This window comes from Poecilia reticulata, chromosome 12, assembly GCF_904066995.2.
Source record: "Poecilia reticulata chromosome 12, P_reticulata-male-v2, whole genome shotgun sequence".
Classification (NCBI taxonomy): Eukaryota; Metazoa; Chordata; class Actinopteri; order Cyprinodontiformes; family Poeciliidae; genus Poecilia; species Poecilia reticulata.
In genome coordinates this window covers 24,737,235-24,754,471 of record NC_088841.1, presented here as the reverse complement: position 1 = coordinate 24,754,471, position 17,237 = coordinate 24,737,235, and the positions used below count along the sequence as shown (strand labels likewise).

The following is a 17,237-nucleotide window of genomic DNA, read 5'->3' as shown; positions in this document are numbered from 1 at the left end:
AGTACACCCTTTTACATATGGAAAAACTAAGTACACCCACCTGTAGCGGGAAAAAACCTCTCCAGTATTCAGCAGTATAGATGGTTCTGGAGCAGTTTGGGTCTGATCTTTATCAGTTCTCCCACCGGAGCTGGTTGTTAAGACGCGTTACCGTGGCAACGAGGCGTTGGTTTTACGAATGATGTCTGGAGCTGAAAAGGTGGAACCTGAAACCATCGCATCCCCAACAACATCTTTCCAACCGTGACAGAGATGGAAAGAGGAGCAGCAAAAGCAAAGGAGGTGGATTAGCAGAGCTTCTCTAACGTCATTCAGGACACGCAGTGGAGAAATATCATCTATAATTTGACTAATTAGAGATGATAATCGATCACTAGAGTATCAGACTCTAAAAAGGATCATTTATTGAAAAACCAACATATTTAAAGCAGTAATTAAGTCAAAACTGTTCAAAAAATTTATATATATATATATATATATATATATATATATATATATATATATACACACACACACACACATTTTTCATTTAAGAGGGGAAAAAGAAACTTTATCAGTATTTTTATTTTATCCAGAACTCCTGAAGAGGCTGTTTAGCTTCACCTGATTCAAATTAGCTAAAAAAAAAAAGGAAATAAATTATTTAGCACCTTTTGCTGTGTAGTTTTTAATCTGTAATTGTAATTTTTTTCTTTCAGTCTGATTAGTCGTCATATTATTTGGTTACTAAGACGAACTCAACGATGAGTCGCTGCTCATCGGAGCCACGTTGCTCCCCAGGTGTTCCCACCTGAATGAGCTGCTCTCCAGCCAGGCTCTGATCTTGTTCCCTCTAATCTGTTGACCTCTGCTCTGCAGCCGCGCTCTAAACTGGACTCTCCTCTAATCTGGACGAGAACATCGGCTAATGCCGTTGCATAACGGTTCATCTCCAACCGAGCCTCCGGGGAATGAAGCGCCTCGTTTCCTCCCACCTGACCTCAGTCATATCCCACATTCTGATGATTTAGAAACACAAAATGCTGACAGAACCAGAAGCTTTTGCTTGTTTCGGTTTAAAAGTGGCGGGTCAGAGTTGAACTCACACAGGATTAGCGGTCATGGACACCATCTTGGCCGCCGTCCATTGCTGGAGGGATGAAGAGGCGTGGCCTGTGGCGTCGTCTCCTCCTCCTCACCTGTCTGCCGTGTGTTGGGTCGACAGTCTCGGCTCTCTGTTGGAGAGGAAACAGGTTGAGGCCGTGTTGCTCTGACCTCAGCATGTGAGAAGGTTCTGGTTCTCTGGGTCCGTCTGGACCGGACTGTTTGGAGAGGACTCCGTCCACGGCCATGTTCTGAAGAAGACGGGCGGTTTGGACAGCTGGTGAGATCTTTACTTTTAACCTGGTTGTAAAAACTTGAAGCTTGTTTGGGATTATTAGTGGATCTGAATCCAAAAATAATCACCAAACAAACTATATTCCTCTGTGGACGAGTGATGCTAATTAGCATCATACCTATTGTGTTATGAATACATCCTAGATGGTGTGTAAATACTCTCTTTATTGGTTGATAAATATGACTCATATTAGAAGTGCTTTGATACCATCTAGTGGTCGGAGTGTGAATTACATGTAATTACATAATAAACTTAGTAAATAATCTTAACCTTGAACTAGATTGTGCAATAAAATATATATTAAGGCTGATTAATGTCTTCTATATATGATGTATTAAAATAAACAACATGTGAACAAAGTTCCAAAAGTTATGTTTCTGGCTGTTTAGAAGAAAAACAAACAGAAATGCTGGGCGGTTTAAGACTTTTGCACGGCTCCAGGGCGGTTCTGAGTCCGTCGGTGTCTCTGTTTCGCAGCGATGCCTGGAAGCCAGTACCAGCTGACCCGCACCAGGCTGAGCCACAGCCTGTACAGCCTGACGGACAGCTCGGACGGCGGCCATGAGGAGGAGCGGCCCGACGACGCGCTGCGCCTCACGCCGCTGCAGAAGCTGACGGCGGCCATGTGCAAAGACGAGAAGACCATCAAGGAGCTGATCATCGGCCGCAGGGTGGGCTTCTACAAGGTCAGAGGGGAGATCGGCTACGGGACTTTCTCCAGGGTCAAACTGGCGTTCCACGCCCTGACCAAAGGTACCATCAGAACCTCACCTGCTATCTGTCAAGTGTGGATATATTAGCAGTTAGCAGTCGTCCATTAGCCTCTTGAATTTCGAGATGACTGTCATTTTTCAAGATGGCCGCCATTTTTAAACCAATTATTAAAATGTTCCCAGTTTTAATCAGTGGTGGGAAGTAACGAAGTACAAGTACTTCGTTACTGTACTTAAGTACAGTTTTCGTGTATCTGTACTTTACTTAAGTAGATTTAATAATGGATACTTTCTACTTTTACTCCACTACATTTTACAGTAAGTATCTGTACTTTCTACTTCACTACATTTTTACAAAACTGTCGCGTTACTCGTTACATCCAAGTCTCGTTGCTCTTTTCTTCCGTTAAAATATGAAGTTCAGAAACTTAAGGTGGCGCCGTAAAATCCGAGCAATAACGTGACTTAGTGTCTGTTGTCACCCATCGGCTCCACCTTTACTCGCACTCGGAGCTCCAGACATGCGCAGTGGTTTCCTCTGAGATGTCTGTCTAATCGTCAGTAATATAATAGCTGCATAAATCATAATATATGGCGACATGTAAAATCAGCAGCGCTTCGCTTTCACAGACGGTGGGACTTCGTCCAACTTTTAGCGTCACTTGGAAGGAAAGCTTAAAGAAAAGTAAGACCTATAGACGTGATGCTAGCAAAGCTAGCTGTACAGAAACACATGTTGCATCTGCGATGAAAAAAAGTTGTCACTCATGCGCTGAATTATTGTGTGGAGGTTTTGACTGAGGTGTCGCAAATATGGGACAACGCTGTGACCAAAGTGCAATATAGTAATATGACATTCAGGAACGATCCGATTCTTCTGGACAGATCTTTACTAAGTCCTAGGTACTGAAGCCTCACTTAGAGCCGTTCTTTGTTCTTGTGTACACTGCTGTAGCTATATATATATATATATATATATATAAAGACACTCATTTAATCGCTGAATAAGTAAAAGTTGAACGTATGAACACAGAGCATGCTCATTGCTCATTGATTGATTTCGTCTCCTGTCATGGTGGCAAACATCGCAGTGGGAGGGAGGATGAAAACAGTCACGGTGCTCATTCTGCTTAGTTACTTGTTGCGCCGTTGGACAGTGTTCATAGTTGATTTACCGTTAATTGCATGTTTCAGTTGTGGTTTCTGACATATGCAATATGGGCAACCGCCCAGGGCGTTATTTTTCTAGGGATGGCAGGAGACCTCTGCGGATTGTAGCACAGCGATGAAAGCAAAACAGAATGAAGTGAGTTTTAATTGATACTGGTTAAATATATTTCAGCTCTATTTAATATCTAGTTGTTTTTATGGGAATGTGGATCTTTCAGATCAATCTGAAAACCAATTTTGATAGGTAAACTTAATGTTATTGTGTCATTTAGCGCGGGACGCTGGTCTTGGTCTTGGGTTCGGTGGTCTTGACTACAACTCTGCTACATGGCTCCTTGGTTGCATGTCCTCCACCCCGCCCGCACCTTCTTTACATCCCCTTTCAGTTAGATTTCTTTCTAAATAAATATGACTAATGAAGTTCATGCTATGTTAGGACAGGAGACAAAATGTTTCCATCCCTGAAATTATGATTCATAGAATCACATATCTAAGTCTAAACTGTTACAGAGAATAAACACTGTAAAAACATGTTTAATCTGTGGTAGTGTTAATTAAAATGGCACATTTCTGATGTATTGAAATTAAATACGATCGGCACACTTTATGATATTAGCGATTAGGTAATGCATTCAGCGAGTACTTTTACTTTTAATACTTAAGTATTTTTAAAAACCAGGACTTTTTTACTTTTACTTAAGTAAAATGTTAATGTGGTACTTTGACTTTTACTTAAGTACATTTTTGACTGTGTATTTGTACTTTTACTTAAGTAAATTTTTTGAGTACTTTCTCCACCACTGGTTTTAATATTTTGGATGAACTTTGTCTCAGTCTGTTTCTTTCTTCACAATCAGTTTTTCTGAATTTGCTGCATATTATTACTTTTCAACTTTGGTAATAAGTTAAACATACCATGTGACAGTCGTCTTAATGGTTAGCATTAACTTCTGCTAACTTTTATGTGCGTAGCAGTTTAGTGTTAGCTTTCACAAAAACATTTTTTGTGGTTAGCATTAGCTTTTGCTAACTTTTTCATGTGTTTTGGAGTGTAGCGTTAAACTAGTTAGTGAAGCTAACTCTTTGGTTAGCTGTGTTCACCACTGGCGATAACTACTATGGACATAAATATGTTGTGCATTGCAACCATGGCAGCCATTTTGAAAAATGTCCACCAGCAAAAAGAAACAAGATCAAGAAAATATGATTATTATTGTTCAAAACATGATTATTGTTCAAAACATGATTATTGTTGTTCAAAACATGATTATTGTTCAAAACATGATTATTGTTCAAAACATGATTATTGTTCAAAACATGATTATTGTTGTTCAAAACATGTATGTTATGAAACACATTCATGTATTTGACAATGTAAGAGCAAAAATTCTCAATGACAACCATGGTGGCCATTTTGAAAAATAACAAAAGATGAATAATATGGGTCCAATCATATGTCACTTGACACAAAATTATTCATCTAGGTGGTAAATATTGGCACCATTTCATTGATGACCATGGCGGCCATCTTGAATTTTTCCATTTTTATTAATTAATATATCTGCTGCTCCACTCCTCGTGTCGTCCTGCAAACAGACAAAGTGGCTCTGAAGATCCTGGACCGGACGCGGCTGGACGTCCAGGCCCAGCGGCTGCTGTCCAGGGAGATCAGCAGCATGGAGTGCCTGCAGCACCCCAACGTGATCCGGCTGTACGAGGTGGTGGAGACGCCCAGCCGCCTCTTCCTGGTGCTGGAGTACGCCGGAGGAGGAGATCTGCACAACCGGATCTGCAGCGAGGGGAAGCTGTGCGACAACACCAGCAAGATCACCTTCGCCCAGATCCTCTCTGCCGTCAAGTACATGGTGGGCGATTCTTCAGAAACCTTTAGCTCCAACTGCTGTTTTTAGAAATATAGGAACCAATCAGTGGCTAACCCTGAACCGCTAATCATAAACAATAGTTCTGCTAATGCTAAAGTGCTAAATCAGTATGGTATTTATCGGATGCTAATGCTAAAGCTGAAAACAATAAAAACAACAGTAGAGTTACTCAATGTGACAGTTAGCTTCCTGCAGCTACATCACCCAATCAGTTCTTGTCACATGACATAAAGAAAGCTAATGTCGCCCGTTTAGCTTCGGTAGCGCTACATACGAAACTTTATGTGTAGCAATTTAGCGTTAGCTTTTGATGATTTAGCACCTTAGTGCTAGCTCCTGCTAATATCTTTATGTGTTTAGCATTAGCCTTGCTAATGTTTAGTGTAGAAACTTACCAGACGCTAAGACTGTTGTTGAGTGAATTAGTGGTGAGTGAAGCTAACTCTTGAGCTGAGTCCCTCCACTGGCAGTAACCAAGTGGACATATATTCTCCATTGGAACCACGGCGGCCATTTTGAAAAATGTCCACCAGAAAACAGAAACACAAGATCAAGAAATATATAAGCTATGATTTGACATGAAACATGTTTATCTAATGGGCAGTTTTAGAGCAAACAGTTAAAACAGAAACATTATCGTTTATCATTTGGGTTTATGACTTGTTATCCTTCCAGTCCAACCCGTCTCCGTTTTTTCCTTTCAGCACAACTTGAACATCATCCACCGCGACCTGAAAGCGGAGAACGTTCTGTTCACCTCCGACGGCTGCGTCAAAGTCGCAGACTTCGGCTTCAGCACGCGCGTGGCGAGCCGCGGCAGCGCGCTGGACACATTCTGCGGCTCGCCGCCGTACGCCGCCCCGGAGCTGTTCAGGGACGACAGCTACCTGGGCCCGCCGGTGGACGTCTGGGCCATGGGGGTCCTGCTGTTCTTCATGGTGACCGGCACCATGCCGTTCCGGGCCGACACCATGGGCAAGCTGCGGCGCTGCATCTTGGAGGCCAGCTACGCCATCCCGCCCTGGGTGCCGGGCCCCTGCCAGCGGCTCATCAGGGGCATCCTGAAGCCGGTCCCTGCCGAGCGCTACGCCATCGACCAGATGCTGGGCTGCGATTGGCTGCTGCCCGTGGAGTTCCCCTGGGCGCTGGTGCCGCCGGAGCCGCCCGGCCCGCTGCAGAGCCTGCTGGAGTCGGAGCGCGGGAACCCGGAGGACGAGGAGATGGAGGAGGAGGTGCGGAGCTCCCTGGAGGAGCTGGGCTTCACCGCCGAACACCTCCGCAACCACCAGCTGACGGACAGCCGCAGCCCCGTCACCGGCGTCTACCGCATCCTGCTGCACCGCGCGCAGAAGAGGTGGGGCTGCGACTCGCCGCCCGTGGTCCGCGGCATGGTGAGGGACCCCAAGAGGGAGGGGCTGCGGGCCTACAGGGGCCTCAGGCACACCTCCAAGTTCTGTGTGCTGTCATAACGGACCTCTACGGGTCGGTCTGTGGCCTAATCAAATCATTCCTAGATAACAAGAGCTTAGTCTTTAATTACAAACAAGCTGCTGCTGGCCACGCCCCCCAACTCAACGTTTACACCTGCACCTGAAAATGGCCGCAAACAGATCCACAATTATACAACAGAACACAAAATGAAAAGCAGAAGTGGAGCCTCCTGCACAGCCCATTGCATGGACCAATCATGTCTTTCTTTTCTTTTCTTTTTTTTTTTTTGATAAACTTTATTTGACTGAAAGTTTACAAAACAGCCAGGTACATTACTGCTCTGGAAGTTAATCAGAAAAAATAACTTATCGCAAGCTAAGTGCGCTAAATGCTAACATTAGCAAAATCACTAAACAAACATTAGCTCAATTGTTCAGTTCAACCAATTCTAAACTCTTTCTTGCGTATTGGTGGAACATCTAAATAAAAGTCTCTTCTTTGGACTTTTACATGTAACTTCCTGCAACGCCGCCTACTGGCCAATCAGAGTAAGTGCAGGAAAATCCTTCCTCCATCTTGATCAGGGTTCTGCCTTCTGCTCTCTTCTCTGAATTTATCAAATTAAACCAACTGGGCCTCTTGGTACATCTGAGCTCTCCAAGCTCCACTTGGGTTGCTAGGTAACAAGCGGAACTGGACTGGGGTTGCTAGGTAACGAGCTGAGAAGTTACATTCAGGAGTTGTTTTTTTTTAAATGGCTCCTTTTCCAGACACCAAGAAAAGTTTAATTTATTGCCAAAAAACGGCTGGGTGGTGTAAATGCTCTGGTTTGTTTTGAGAAACATTTGAGACCCAAATGGAAGAACGAAAACGTTCAACGGTTCTTTCTCCTTTAACGGCTTAGATTCATGTTTTATACTCCTGAGTTCAGCGCTGGAAACTTTTCTGTCTTTATTTATGTGAAAGTGCCTGAAAAATGAGAAATAAAGTGAATGTGAGGTCAAAGGTGAAAGTTGAAATTTGAAGTGTTTCTTTTTCAAAACCATTTTGTTTGAATTTTATGACAATCCAACAAAAAAAAAGAAGTAAATTCAGAAATAGTTTTTCTAACTAATATATTCAAACTGACGCTGTGGACAGGAATCATCTCCAGTAGCAGTTGGTGTCGCAGCGAATCTCAAGATGCCTCTGACTAACAGCTCAATATCTGGACAGCAGAGACGTAGCATTTCCTGGATGACATCATCAGCTAACTGGCTTTGCTAATCCTGCTCCTTTGCTATTGCTGCTCCTCTTTAAGAAAGTAGCAGCTCAGCTATTGATTGAGCTTTTAAAATGCTCAACCAGCTGTGAAGTTGTAAAAAACAATGCAATGCATTGTTGCCATGGTTACACATCATAAGTGGTCCATAATCCTCTCAAGAAAACATTTGCGTGAAAAGAAAAGACAAAAAACTTTGTTTCCGGAGTCGATTTGGAAGATGTCAAGCAATTAGTTTCTAGAAATAAACTTAGAAATTTGTGAGATTAATATGAAACTTTCTATTCATTTCCTGGAAAACTGAGTCTTTTTTTTTCCCACTCATGGACCATTTCTTATGTTGTTTAATTTCAAAAGTTTATTTCTAGGGGGGAAAAAAACAGCTTGAAAATTTCCAAATCAACGTATGAAACGTATGAATTTTTCTTTTCCGTAATGCGCCGTCATAAAGATGTGAGGAAGTCCCAGGAATATGCAGTTAAAGTTTCATTCCGTGTTTCTCCAGCCTGGCTGGTGTGGAGCAGGCGGCCAAACATCTCATCTGTTCACCGTCACACAGTGGGTGAAAGTTTGGTAAACAGCAGCAGCTGGCCTCTGGTTTCTCTTTCTTCCCTCAGCCTGACTCCGCCCACCTGACCCCCGGTGACCCCCGAGCGGCAGATGGCGCGGCGTGGCCCCGGAGACATCTGCGGCCCAGACAAAGGGCCCTCTGTGCGGAGCGGCTATTGTGTGGAGAAGCATAGAGATGCAGATGAAGGCGACGCATCAGGGAGCGAAGCCACTGATCCGTGAAGAACGAAGCCAGAAATTCATCTTCAAGGATTTTATTCAGCGTTTTTCCACTTAGAAACGTACAAAACTATCATTTCTAACGAGTTTAAAACACAACAGGTACATTTTTTTTACAGTGTATTCAAACTAATTCTCGTAATTTGGTGAAATCTGAATCTTCACAGAACATAGTCAAGGATGGGATTAGGCAAAAATATACGTTTAAAAATGTTCACAAAATGGAGAAACAACATTTTTCATATATGTTCAGAATTTTAAACAACTCAAAATCCCAGATAAATCATTTCAAATTAACAGCAGAATTGTGGGTAAAAAAAGAAAACATTTCATAATAGAGTAATTTATCTAATCTTCAGAGAACATATTAACGGGTAAAATTAAGCAAAAACACCTTAAAACAAAAAAACACCTAAAATCTCATTTTATCTTGCTTGTTTCAAATTATATTGTCATTTACATCAGAATTAAAAGTTTTTTTGCACAATTTTATTCAACAATGTATTTTTTTTGTTGCTTTTATCAATAATTTAATGTCATTTTCTAAAGTGAAACCTTTAGATTGGACTTTTCTAGATTAATGTTGTCATCGTTAAACTTCTAAAGTGAAACCTTTAGAGAATTAAGACAATTCTGGAAAGTGGGAAACATTTCCGCTGACTGCAACTGCTGCCATGTTGCTCAGCCGAAGACGGACATCTGAAAAGTCTCTTTCCAAGATGGCCGCTTCTTCCTCAGCACCGCTTCTTCTCCTGCTGCGCGTGCTTCTGCGTGGCGACGTTCGCTCCGTGGGAACCACGGGACGCAGAACTCGCCTCTTCTCCTCCCTCTCCAAACCTCATCCGCACAAAGAATGAGGGTCGACGGTGTGCCGCCCCCCGCTGCGTGCCCGGCCTCGTTCGCAGAAAGAACCAGGCTCATCTTGGCACGGACGGCTGCGGGGGGCGGCGGCGGCGGCGCCGTGCTAGCCCGGGCATGCTAGCTCCTCAGGAGCGCCCAGGAAAGAACCGGAAACAGAATCATCCCGGTCGGGATGAGGATTTCCAGGTGTGAACGGATCAGGTGAGCGGCAGAGAGCCGGGTCAGCGCTCCGGGAGGCTGATCTCAGGAACCCAGTCGTTCAGCCGCCGGCTCTCCTCGCAGAACAGGTGCAGCTTCTCCAGAGCCGGGTCGTCCCAAGACCCATCGGCCGGGTTCTGTTGGAGCCACAGGAGGAGCGTTAGCAGGGAAACAGCTGCTGAGCAGGGGCGGAGCTACAAGGCTCACAAAGGGGCCATAACAACACAAATATGGGGGGATGTTCTACTGTTAGCATCTATAATGAAAATCAGCTGCAAGTGTTGGAATTTATTGGTTTCAGGTGGGAAATAAAATGGCCGACTCCAAATTCTGACTCGTTGATTGGTGTAAAAGAAATATATATAGGTTTGCAGAAATTAATTTGGCCAAAATATGTCTTAAGCTAACAAAAAATTAAAGTCACACTTTTTAAGTGTAAAAATTAAATATATCCTGTAAGTTTTTCCTGTTTTATTTGTATTTATCAGAACATTAATGTATTATTGATGGGCCGCAGCCCCCCTGAGCCCACCCCGTCCTTCCGCCCCTGGTCGTACCGTAATCAGGACGCAGTGCGCGTCTTCCTGCTCGTCTCCGACGATGTCGGCCAGACGCTGCGTGTCGCTGACTCTGACGATGCTGATGTCGTTGTCGAAGCAGAAGGACTGGATGAGGGTGAAGTGGATCTGCAGGGCCACGTCCCACTCGAACTGCTCGTCTGTGGCCAGGACGCAGAACGACACGCTGTCCGGGTCTCTGTGGAAACAAACCGGGTCAGACCGGGTCGGGAACCAAACCGACCATCAGCGGATCTCCAAACTTACAGGTTCATGACTTTGGCGCACTCGTAGACTCCCACGGTGAGAGACTGGTTGTCTTTAGCCGAGACCAGAACTTCTTCCAGGGCTGCGCCTGCGCACTGAGCGCGCTCGGCGGGCTTCTGGATCAGAACCTCTTCAAAAGTCATGATGCAGCCGGTGAGGATGAGGATATTCCAGGAGGAGGAAGAGCGTTTGGAGCGGAGCGGCTTCACAGCTGCTCTTATAGCCCCGCAGCTCGTGCGGCGCAGAGAAAGCGGCGCGCGCTGATTGGCTGCGGCTGAATGGCGCATTGATGTGATAATGCTTTTGTCACACTTTGGCTCGTGGCAGATTGATGGGGGTCACGCGCGCTCCCCCTTCTGCACGCAAACAAAAGGAAAATATTTAGGTTTCAAGTTTTAGTTTGAGCAGAAGGCAGATTCACTTTCCCTCTTCATGCACTCAAAAAAATTCACAAGAAATGAAACGAATTTATCTCATTTTTAATCCCAAACTACCAGCAGATGCGTGATTTTGTCATTTTGTCTTAAAATCAACCAAATCTTTGCACTGATGGGGTCAAAGAAAAGCTAAATATGAAGTTTCTGCAGAATGGAAACAGTTTCATGTTTTAGTTTTTGCATAAATCCACAACAGCTTCACTTTCTCACTTCATGCATTTATAAAATGTACAAAAATAAAACTGTGTTTTTTTTAAAGTTCAAATGACAACCAGAAGTGCAAAATTGTTATTTTGCAATAAAAATGCAACTGAATCGGTGCATTCATGGGAATCTGACAAAGTTTTCTGCAGAGTGGAAACAGTTTCACGTGAAACTGTTGCGGATTTATGCAAAAACTGAAACTTTTCCACGTCACGCAGTCATAAAATTCACAAAAATAAAACAGACTTCTGTCAGGTTTAAGCCTTAGTTTCAGACATGAGTGTGTTTTAAATGCTCCGCGTCGCCTGGTTTCCTGCTCGTTTCTTCATGTTTGCAGCTTTGCTGCTCAGATGGAGCCGGAAGTGAGAAGCCCCGCCCCCCACGCGGCGGCGCAGGTGGACCGGACCATCTGTGGACTAGAAGCGGGCCGTAAAACCACCGGCATTGTTTTCACTGAAGCCCCACTTTTTATCACCCCCCCACGTCACCCCCCCCCTTATCTCCTCCATACAAATGCAAATGCGCAGCGCGTGCCAGAACTGAACAAACTCCACGTGGCTCATCAGCTGTCCGTTTATTTACACCGGAGAAACTTTTACACACTTTTAAACTCAGCACAGAGTTTTAATTTGAAGAATTTAAAGAGTTTTTGCGTGTATTTTGTTTGTTCTTTACGATCTTTTTGCGGTTTTACGCATTTAGAGGTCCAAACTTGAACTGAGAATAGATGAAACTATATCAGATGAAAAACTTCAGTAAAAATCGGTTTTTAAATCAAATTAATCTGATTTAACAGGATTTTAGTTTGTTTTAGAGTAAAGATAAACTTTGTGACATTAGATTTCAATAAAGAGTCAAAAATAAATCACATTTCAAAGTGTACTTTATCGTGGGTGCGTGATTTCACTTTTCCGCAAGCTTATTTGGGCACTAATAGCGCAAATTCTCCCCCATATTTGCCCTTTTTTAATTTGCATACATTCAGTGAAACCCGCATCTTGCGTGCGGCTCGCCTGCTGCCGCATGAATAGCTGAGGAGGGGCGCACAGGTTGGCGCTGATTGATTCAGCGCTATTGTTCTGCGGCAGATGGAGAACTGTCGCTATGGACGGAGGGGGGGTTTGACCCGCAGACCCCCTCCAGGGGTTCGGCCAGCTTTTGTCTGCGATCCTCCAAATTCTGCAGCCTGTTGTCTGAGTTCTGATTAAATCTAAACTCCAAACAGGAGAAATGGGTCCGAACCGCTTCACCCTGAAGCCGGAGGTCGTTTTAGTTTGGGGTGTAAACATGTTTTATTTACCGGTAACCTGTTCCATGTTGGGGCGCCAAATATATGACAAATTACTTCTCGTCCCAATTTTTAGTGACGTAAAGTTAAAAAAGCCAACAAGAGATAAATTGTTCCATTATTCTGTCAAATCTGCTTTTATCTCTTCTTAAAGGTTTTCCAGCCATTTGGCATTTTTTAGCTTTACGCCACTAAAAATTGTGAATAACAATAAGGAGAAATCATTTTTCCCACCTTTATTTGGTGCCCCATCTAACATGGCGCCCACATGCAGCCATTATTGAGGCTCTGCTACATGGGATCAAATAAGTTCTAATCAGCATTTTAGTGGTGTAAACATAAAAATGTCAGCTAGATTTAATTTTTTCCAGCCTTGTTTGGCGCCCCGCTAGCGCAGCGCCCCTACATTAGCAATATGCTTTTCTTTCCCCTTAAAAGACTGTTCTTGTCATTTTGTCTGTTTTTCACAGTTTTTAGTGTCAAACTAAAAGGTAAATAGAAATAATTTTCCACCTTTGTTTGGCGCCCCCCTAAATGTGGCGCCCCTATGTGTTCAGCCTTTACTTCTCCTTAAAAGGGTTTACGGTGATTATTGCTAAATATTAAAGAATTTTGTGACGCATCAACCCGAAATCCTACAAACTTTATGATAATCTGGAGTTGAAATGAAACTCTTCATTTCTTCACTCTCCTGTTTTATTTTTTCACCTTCTTCTTCTTCACCTCTTTGTTCGCGCCGCCTCCAGGGATGATTCGGCTCATCCCGACTGATCCGGACACGGTTCTGCTGCAGAAACGATCAGCTTTCACGGCAACAGGCCGGGCGCGTGCACATCGATTCACACACAGCTTTTGTTGCGGCTGCGCATCTGCTCCGTTTGCGCCTCTAATCTGATGGAGAAGTTGCGGCACCGCAGCGCTGCGGCTGCATGTCTGCGGGTTGTTTGACTCCCGAGGCTCAGCAGGTGCTGCCTTTGTCCGCCCCCCCCTCCCTCCCTCTCCCACTCGGGACAGATGGTGTCCCTCGCAGCGCTGATAAAGGACATGAGAGCACGTGACCCGCCGCCCCCAGATGCCACGCGCCCGGACGGAGCAGCGGCGCGTGGCACTTCCTGATCCTTAAAGCCAGGAAACACGCTGTGGAAATACCCACGGAGATGTTACCGTGGAAACTCCGTTCTCACTCTAGTTGAAACGTTAAATGGCTCCACCAACAGGGGGCGCTGATTAAAGAGTCACACAACCAATCAGTTTATTTGTTTCACACGTTTCAGCAACAAGACATTTCAGAGATTTACGTCAAAAACACCAAAATCCACAAATGAAACATGACATTTTCTCAGGTCGTTACAGATCAGATTATTGATTGTTTCATTGATTACGTTTCAAATCAACTCTAACCAGGCGAGTTTTTAGTCTAGATTTAAAGGCTCTCAGTGTTTCAGCTGTTTTACAGTTTTCTGGAAGTTTGTTCCAGATCTGTGGTGCATAGAAACTGAATGCTGCTTCTCCTCGTTTGGTTCTGGTTCTTTTTAGACCAGAACCAGAAGATCTGAGGGGTCCAGACGGTTGGTACAGTAATAACAGATCTTTAATGTATTGTGGTGCTAAACCGTTCAGTGATTTATAAACTAACAGTATTTTAAAGTCTATTCTCTGAGCTACAGGGAGCCAGTGTAGGGACTTTAAAACTGGTGTTATGTCTCCATCTTCCTGGTTTTAGTCAGAACAGCAGCAGCAGCTTCTGGATCAGCTGCAGCTGATTGATTGATTTATTAGTCAGACCTGTGAAGACGCTGTTGCAGTAATCAATGCGGCTAAAGATAAACGCATGGATGAGTTTCTCTAGATCGTGCTGAGACATAAATCCTGTAATCCTGGAGATGTTCTTCAGGTGATAGAAGGCCGACTTTGTGACTGTATTAATGTGGCTCTGAAGGTTCAGGTCAGTTTCTAGCTGTAATAACTGACCAGATTGTTCTTTAGATCCAAAGATATTGATCTCAGTTTTGCTCCCATAAAAGCTGTAGAAGGTTTTGACACCCCATAGTGATTCTTGCTTTCAGAGCTTTAGCTGCAGTGACTCCTGCAGTTTTTTACATGAATAACTTAGAAGTGACAGTTTCTACGTCTAAACCCTTTTGGACACGAGCCGACTGACTTTCTGAGAGTTTTCTAAAGACACGCGTCCCTCAGGGTGGGGAGGGGGCCGCAGTCGGTCGATGCTTTTGTCCTGAAGGGAACCAATCAGGCGGCGAACGCGTGCCGACTCCGCCGTATAAAAGCCCACCGACTCTCAGGAAGATCAAATTATTTCCTCTTCACGTTCTGAGCTCAACAAACCATGAAGTCTCCTGGAAAGTCCTTGAAGGAAGCCCTGGTCTGCGCTCAGAGCGAAAACCGGCTCACTGTTGGCGTCTACGAAAGCGCTAAGATCATGACAGAGTGAGAAAACTTTCATTTTTCTTGCTTTTTCATGCGTCCTGTGTGAGTTTTTCCCAGCAGCTGCTAACAGGAAGAGCGTTTTCTGTCCACAGAGACCCGGACAGCGTGTCGTTCTGCGTCCTGGCCACAGACGAGCAGTTTGAGTGGGACGTGGCCCTGCAGATCCACTTCACCCTCATCCAGTCCTTCTGCTTCGACAACGACATCAGCATCGTCAGAGTCAGCGACACGCAGCGTCTGGCCGACATCGTCGGAGACGAGCAGGAAGACGCGCACTGCGTCCTGATTACGGTACGACCAGGGGCGGAAGGACGGGGTGGGCTCAGGGGGGCTGCGGCCCATCAATAATACATTAATGTTCTGATAAATACAAATAAAACAGGAAAAACTTACAGGATATATTTAATTTTTACACTTAAAAAGTGTGACTTTAATTTTTTGTTAGCTTAAGACATATTTTGGCCAAATTAATTTCTGCAAACCTATATATATTTCTTTTACACCAATCATTTGGAGTCGGCCATTTTATTTCCCACCTGAAACCAATAAATTCCAACACTTGCAGCTGATTTTCATTATAGATGCTAACAGTAGAACATCCCCCCATATTTGTGTTGTTATGGCCCCTTTGTGAGCCTTGTAGCTCCGCCCCTGCTCAGCAGCTGTTTCCCTGCTAACGCTCCTCCTGTGGCTCCAACAGAACCCGGCCGATGGGTCTTGGGACGACCCGGCTCTGGAGAAGCTGCACCTGTTCTGCGAGGAGAGCCGGCGGCTGAACGACTGGGTTCCTGAGATCAGCCTCCCGGAGCGCTGACCCGGCTCTCTGCCGCTCACCTGATCCGTTCACACCTGGAAATCCTCATCCCGACCGGGATGATTCTGTTTCCGGTTCTTTCCTGGGCGCTCCTGAGGAGCTAGCATGCCCGGGCTAGCACGGCGCCGCCGCCGCCGCCCCCCGCAGCCGTCCGTGCCAAGATGAGCCTGGTTCTTTCTGCGAACGAGGCCGGGCACGCAGCGGGGGGCGGCACACCGTCGACCCTCATTCTTTGTGCGGATGAGGTTTGGAGAGGGAGGAGAAGAGGCGAGTTCTGCGTCCCGTGGTTCCCACGGAGCGAACGTCGCCACGCAGAAGCACGCGCAGCAGGAGAAGAAGCGGTGCTGAGGAAGAAGCGGCCATCTTGGAAAGAGACTTTTCAGATGTCCGTCTTCGGCTGAGCAACATGGCAGCAGTTGCAGTCAGCGGAAATGTTTCCCACTTTCCAGAATTGTCTTAATTCTCTAAAGGTTTCACTTTAGAAGTTTAACGATGACAACATTAATCTAGAAAAGTCCAATCTAAAGGTTTCACTTTAGAAAATGACAAAATTAAATTGATTAAACCATTAAAATTCTTTAAAAAATTGTTAGAAAAAAATTCCTGCAATTCTAAAATATTAATTTGAAACAATTCAACTAAGATAAAATGAGATTTTAGGTGATTTTGTTTAGTTTTAAAAGGCAAAACTTCGTTTTTTTGTAGTAAATTGACTGAAAAAATGTTTCTTAAATGTTTTTATGAACTTTTGTATGTAGTTTTACTCTTAGAGAAACGCCTCAATTAAATTATTTAATGTTGAATAAAATCTGAAACTTTTTTGCAATTTTGATATTTTGATAAAGAAGTTAATTTCAAAATTACTCAATTAAACTATTGATAAACACATTCAAATACTTTGAATAAAATCTGGACCAAAAAAACACATTTTGACATTTTTTTTACCTGAAATTCTGGATAAAAATGTAAAAATTAATTAGAAATAATCTCAAATTTTGTTAGTCTTTTTAAAATACTTTATTTTAGGATATGACCCAATAAAATGTTAGAAAAATAAACTAAATATTCTGATGTTGAATAAAGTTTGGACTTAAATTTAAAAAATCAGTAATTTTGATTAAACTTTAGGAATAAACACATTATTCTTTTAAATAACTGGAATTAAGACACAATTACTTGATATTCTGCCATATTTTGATCCAGCTGAGAATATTTTTAATTCTCTAAATGTTTATCTCTTAAACAGTGACAGAAACGATAAACTCTAAAATATAAAGTCTTTAAAAAAGGTTCACATGAATTAAAGGAATTTGTTTTTGGAAAATTCTTTACTGCAAAGAAATTTGGTGTATAAAATTCTGAAGAAAAAAATTTACTTTTGCTTTGTATCTAAAACGTAATGAATGAATATGAAACGACAACATTAACAATGGAGAATGAAACTTATTTGTACTTTACTGCAAATGGTATAAAAATAAGTTAAAAGTTGTCAATTTGTTTTTGTGTGAATAAATAAAATTTTGATTCAAATTTTGCTCACT

General features: G+C 43.5%; 3 protein-coding genes across 3 annotated transcripts; 2 read left to right on the top strand and 1 right to left on the bottom strand.

Annotated features, from left to right (window-relative positions):
- Positions 1-44: 44 nt before the first annotated feature.
- On the top strand, positions 45-7,587 carry nim1kb (NIM1 serine/threonine protein kinase). Its single transcript, XM_008424736.3, has 4 exons — positions 45-1,363; positions 1,856-2,131; positions 4,858-5,126; positions 5,849-7,587. The coding sequence occupies exons 2-4, from the start codon at positions 1,858-1,860 to the stop codon at positions 6,611-6,613; spliced, it is 1,308 nt and encodes a 435-aa protein (XP_008422958.2). The 5' UTR covers positions 45-1,363; positions 1,856-1,857; the 3' UTR covers positions 6,614-7,587.
- A 1,057-nt stretch (positions 7,588-8,644) lies between these two features.
- LOC103474023 (growth arrest and DNA damage-inducible protein GADD45 gamma-like) lies at positions 8,645-10,831 on the bottom strand. Its single transcript, XM_081613715.1, has 3 exons — positions 10,509-10,831; positions 10,242-10,440; positions 8,645-9,821 (listed from the first exon to the last, which is right to left on the bottom strand). The coding sequence occupies exons 1-3, from the start codon at positions 10,793-10,795 to the stop codon at positions 9,708-9,710; spliced, it is 600 nt and encodes a 199-aa protein (XP_081469841.1). The 5' UTR covers positions 10,796-10,831; the 3' UTR covers positions 8,645-9,707.
- A 2,672-nt stretch (positions 10,832-13,503) lies between these two features.
- LOC145554224 (growth arrest and DNA damage-inducible protein GADD45 gamma-like) lies at positions 13,504-16,489 on the top strand. Its single transcript, XM_081613716.1, has 3 exons — positions 13,504-14,882; positions 14,975-15,173; positions 15,583-16,489. The coding sequence occupies exons 1-3, from the start codon at positions 14,782-14,784 to the stop codon at positions 15,694-15,696; spliced, it is 414 nt and encodes a 137-aa protein (XP_081469842.1). The 5' UTR covers positions 13,504-14,781; the 3' UTR covers positions 15,697-16,489.
- The last annotated feature ends 748 nt before the right edge of the window (positions 16,490-17,237 follow it).

What these genes read in the sequence shown, in the direction of transcription:
- LOC103474023 (XM_081613715.1), bottom strand. Translation starts at nt 10,795, where the DNA reads ATGCGCCATTCAGCCGCAGCCAATCAGCGCGCGCCGCTTTCTCTGCGC. An exon ending in TGCGCCAAAGTCATGAACCT is followed by an intron (nt 10,441 to 10,508) that starts GTAAGTTTGGAG and finishes TTGTTTCCACAG; the next exon opens with AGACCCGGACAGCGTGTCGT. An exon ending in CGCACTGCGTCCTGATTACG is followed by an intron (nt 9,822 to 10,241) that starts GTACGACCAGGG and finishes TGGCTCCAACAG; the next exon opens with AACCCGGCCGATGGGTCTTG.
- LOC145554224 (XM_081613716.1), top strand. Translation starts at nt 14,782, where the DNA reads ATGAAGTCTCCTGGAAAGTCCTTGAAGGAAGCCCTGGTCTGCGCTCAG. An exon ending in AGCGCTAAGATCATGACAGA is followed by an intron (nt 14,883 to 14,974) that starts GTGAGAAAACTT and finishes TTCTGTCCACAG; the next exon opens with AGACCCGGACAGCGTGTCGT. An exon ending in CGCACTGCGTCCTGATTACG is followed by an intron (nt 15,174 to 15,582) that starts GTACGACCAGGG and finishes TGGCTCCAACAG; the next exon opens with AACCCGGCCGATGGGTCTTG.
- nim1kb (XM_008424736.3), top strand. Translation starts at nt 1,858, where the DNA reads ATGCCTGGAAGCCAGTACCAGCTGACCCGCACCAGGCTGAGCCACAGC. An exon ending in GTTCCACGCCCTGACCAAAG is followed by an intron (nt 2,132 to 4,857) that starts GTACCATCAGAA and finishes TCCTGCAAACAG; the next exon opens with ACAAAGTGGCTCTGAAGATC. An exon ending in TCTCTGCCGTCAAGTACATG is followed by an intron (nt 5,127 to 5,848) that starts GTGGGCGATTCT and finishes TTTTCCTTTCAG; the next exon opens with CACAACTTGAACATCATCCA.